This window comes from Plectropomus leopardus, unplaced genomic scaffold, assembly GCF_008729295.1.
Source record: "Plectropomus leopardus isolate mb unplaced genomic scaffold, YSFRI_Pleo_2.0 unplaced_scaffold29626, whole genome shotgun sequence".
Classification (NCBI taxonomy): Eukaryota; Metazoa; Chordata; class Actinopteri; order Perciformes; family Serranidae; genus Plectropomus; species Plectropomus leopardus.
The window spans coordinates 1-4263 of NW_024632297.1; the positions used below are offsets into that span (position 1 = coordinate 1).

A 4263-nucleotide genomic window follows, 5' to 3' on the forward strand; every position below is an offset into this window, starting at 1 on the left:
TTTTTTCCTGGCTTTTTAAAAATATAGATTTTTTAAATCTACTAATTATTTGCAATTTGTCAAACACACTTTACCAAGTTTCTCATTGCCTATTTCCCATGTTTGTGAAAGAAATCACACTAATTTGCTTGATTTTCAAAAGTTGAAATACTTGTGAAAGGCCTCTGAAAGCAGCACAAAAAAAAGTTTTAAGGTTTGATAATAAACCCAATATCCCCAAACGAGGACATCACAATTTTTAAAAACGACTTGCTGTTCAAAGACGGTCCTTATTTTTAATACTTGTCAGGTCCTCCTCATCTGAAATAGCTGGGAGAAATTAAAAATGCATACCAAACAAAAGCTGGAGTCTCAGTAGGTTGAGGACCACCTTGATTCCACACAATGAGCTGAAAATCGCATTTTTCTGCCTCTTGCCTTCACAGCTTGCCACTGAAACTAAAGCCATCATCACCTGGATGGAGCGCACCCCATTTGTACTCGGAGCTAACTTGCAAGGAGGAGAAAAACTGGTGGCGTACCCTTTTGACATGCAGCGGCCACCACTTTCTGTAAGTCTGTTTCACAAAGAACTAAATAAACGTCTCAGCCGCTGTGTAATAACCCTCTGATGTTGTCAAAAGATAACCGACAGCCGGCGTTGGAGAGGAAACTCCGAAATGAACGAGGAGACGTGGGCTCGCATCCAGCGGCAGAACGAAGGGTCTCTGAGGGAGACGCCCGACGACGCCATGTTCAGATGGTTGGCGATGTCGTACGCCCACAGCCATCTGACCATGACGGAGACCTACAGAGGCTCCTGCCATGGTGATGACATCACTGCGGGACAAGGGATCACCAACAGAGCCAGCTGGAAACCAGTGGTGGGCAGTAAGTGGGCGTCAAACAAGTAAAAGAATATGAAAAAACAAATCTCACTTTCCCACTTAGTCCTGGTTGTATTCATGGAGGGTTAACCCTCTAAAGCCTGAAAAATTTGCTTGATTTCTTTCTGAAACATGAGAAGAAAGCAATGAGCAACTAAAGACAAAATGACACAAAATTGGCAAGAAATTTGCAATAATTACAAGAAAATTACTTAAAATAATTAGTAAAAAATAGGAACATAGGAAAATTAACCCCAAAAAGATGCTTAAAAAATCTAATTATTCTGCAACATAATTTTAAAAAGTTAATTATAATAATTAGAAATGTTTTCCCTGCCCCCCAAGACATTTTTGCCTTGCTTTTTTTAAAAAAAATACTTTTCTAAATATACTAATTTCTTGTAATTGGTGGAAATTTTCTTAAAGTTTCCCATCTCATTTTTCTTATTTTTGAAGGATATTCACAGATCTTTTTCAGATTCAAAATACTTGTGATTGGTGTCTGAAAGCAGCACAAGAAAAGGGATGTTTCTCCGCGTTTTTAAATTTGATTGGGTTCCCCATTAAGTCCAGTTCTTACACTGAGACCAGCCAACCAGTGCTCCCATACAGGACTTCTACAAACTGGTTTTCTTTGGTTGAGGAACAAATGGACTCTAAAAATGAAAATAGATGTGCAAAAAGTTCTTTTTAGGTGTTTTCATGCATAGAAGCGTTCACACATTTGTCAGCGCATACAGATGACAAAATTTACGCCACTTTACTAATAAAACTAAAGAAATACAAATGTAAAAAAGATGAAAGATGTAATTTATCCTTTATCAGAACGTCCTCTGAAGCTTTCCTCCCCCACAGGCATGAACGACTTCAGCTACCTGCACACAAACTGCTTTGAGCTCTCCATCTTTTTGGGCTGCGACAAGTTTCCCCATGAGAGTGAGCTGCCTCTGGAGTGGGAGAACAACCGCGAGGCTCTGCTGTCCTTCATCGAACAGGTGACAACTGGACTGATAAGTACAAGTTGAACACTTAAACTTAAGTCTTTTAAATGACAGCTCACACACCCTGCAAACTTGTGGGATGGCTGTTAAAACTTTGCTCTTTGTCACATAGAAAGTGGCATCGTCGGCGTAGAATAATTTTAGTTGTAATGGATCTGAGGGGCATTTTGAAGGTTTTAGGACTGTCGTGTTTCCTGTGCAGGTAAATCGAGGGATAAAAGGCGTGGTGAGAGACGTGGAGGGAAACATGCTGTCTAATGCCACCATCTCTGTGGAGGGAATACGGCACGATGTCAGAACTGGTATGTTGGTTACAACAACAAATATACTTACTGCATATACTGCGTGATATGCAGTAGATGTGTTCGTCATTATCTGCCTTTTTCTCTGGCTTTGTATTTGAATAAATGACTGAAAGTCACGTTAAATTTAAAACACACTACCAACCGAAACAAAATAAACACAAGATATTAAGATTTTTTATCAGCAGTGTTTAAGGTTGGCTGAAGCAAGATCAAAAATTTGAGCGTTTTGAACTTTTTATTATGTTCCATAATTGAGTGTTTTAAGAGCATGTAAACTTGATATTTGTCTTTTTGTGTTGTATGTCTATGTAATCTTAATGTAAATATAAACATTTTTCTCTTTTCACCATAACTGTTATTATATCATATGTAGCCTTGATCTTAAAATCTTAATTTTTCTTTCTTTACTAAAATTAAACTAGGACAGAAGTTTTTTTGGGTCAGTTTTTGCATGTTGAAGGAATCTCAGATCCTAACCATTGACCTCTACTCATCCTAGCTTCAGGTGGTGACTACTGGCGGCTGTTGAATCCCGGAGAGTACCGGGTGACGGCCAAAGCTGACGGCTACACCCCTCAGACCAGACTCTGCATGGTGGGCTACGATTCCGGAGCCACTTCCTGCAGCTTCACTTTAGCCAAGTCCAACTGGGACCGCATCAAACAAATCATGGCGCTCGGCGGCAACAGGCCCATTCGACTGGTCCCTAGAGTGGTGAGGACGACTCCGGCCAGCCTCCCTGACACGACCACCGTCGACAGTCACGCCATCGCTCAGAGAGCGGAGCGCCTCCGGCGGCTGCGGATCATGCGTTTCCGCCGGCTGCGGCAGCAGAGATTACGAGGCGGTCTGAGGACCACTCCCGCTACGACGACCACGACAACGACAGTCCCCACAACGATACCTGAAACAGAGAAAACCACGTCCTGGTACGACTCCTGGTTCCCGGTGGACAGTTGGATGACGGAGAACCCGTTCGATAGCGTCAGCTTTGACTCGGTGCCCACGCAGGACTATCCGTTTGAATTCACTATCGATTGATTACTACACTCACATCCATGTACGACCGCACTAACCACTTCAATCTGCTGCAACATCACAGCTTTAACAAACACACGACGCAAAGGTTGGTCATTATTTAGACCTCACAGCGTTTTCACCTCACTGGGTAAACACTGTGAGTGGAGATCAATGTGACTTAAGGCGGTGATACTCAACTTACGGCCCAGGGGCCAAATCTGATCCACGACAGGTACCCGGGTGGCCCCCCAACCTTTTTCTAACTCACAATAAAAATAAAGTGATTCACACTGGGAATGTTTTCGTACTTTTAGTATACATAAGGTACCAGAGTGCATAAAACTACACAAAAAAACTGCAAGTGGAGGATCCCCCAAATCCCCCAACAGAGATCCATAGCCCTAAGACCCTAATGTCCTAAAATTCTAGATATGTCCTAAAATCCTAGAAACGTCCCAAAATCCTAGAAATGTCCAAAAATAAAAAAAACTTCCTGAAATCTTAATTATGTCCTAAAATCCTTGAAATATCCTCAAATCCTAGAAATGTCCTCAAATCTAAGCAACGTCTTAAAATCCTAGATAGGACCTCAAATCCTAGAAACGTCCACAAATCCTAGAAATATCTGAATATCCTAGAAACATCCTAAATCCCAGAAAATTACTAAAATCCTTGAAATGTCCTAAAATTCAAGAAGAATCGTACAATCCGAGAAATATCCTAAAATCTGAGAAACATCTTTGAAGTCTAGAAACATCTTGAAATATTAGAAATGTCCTAAAGTCATAGAAATGTGCCAAAAATACTAGAAACCTGCTAAAATCTTAGAAATGTCCGAAATTCCCAGAAACTTCCTGAAATACTAGAAATGTCCTAAAATCCAAGAAACGTCCTAAAATCTGACAAGGATCCTTAAATCTTAGAAATGCCCCAAAATCCCATTGCAAACGTGTCTTCCAACCAAAACAAGCTGAGTATCCCTGCTTTAAGAGATCTTTCATAAGATAAATACGTTTTTGTGAAATCCTTTACAGGGAATTGATCTGGAATCAAAAACTTCTGCTGAGCAGA

General features: G+C 40.8%; 1 protein-coding gene across 1 annotated transcript; it reads left to right on the forward strand.

The window, feature by feature from the left end:
• Positions 1-358: 358 nt before the first annotated feature.
• LOC121938488 (adipocyte enhancer-binding protein 1-like) lies at positions 359-3669 on the forward strand (the record flags this gene model as incomplete). The annotated part of the gene is made up of 5 exons (XM_042481730.1): positions 359-551; positions 624-870; positions 1722-1861; positions 2070-2169; positions 2672-3669. Coding segments are annotated over 5 exons (1222 nt in total), but the record flags the coding sequence as incomplete, so codon positions are not given.
• Between the last annotated feature and the right edge of the window lie 594 nt (positions 3670-4263).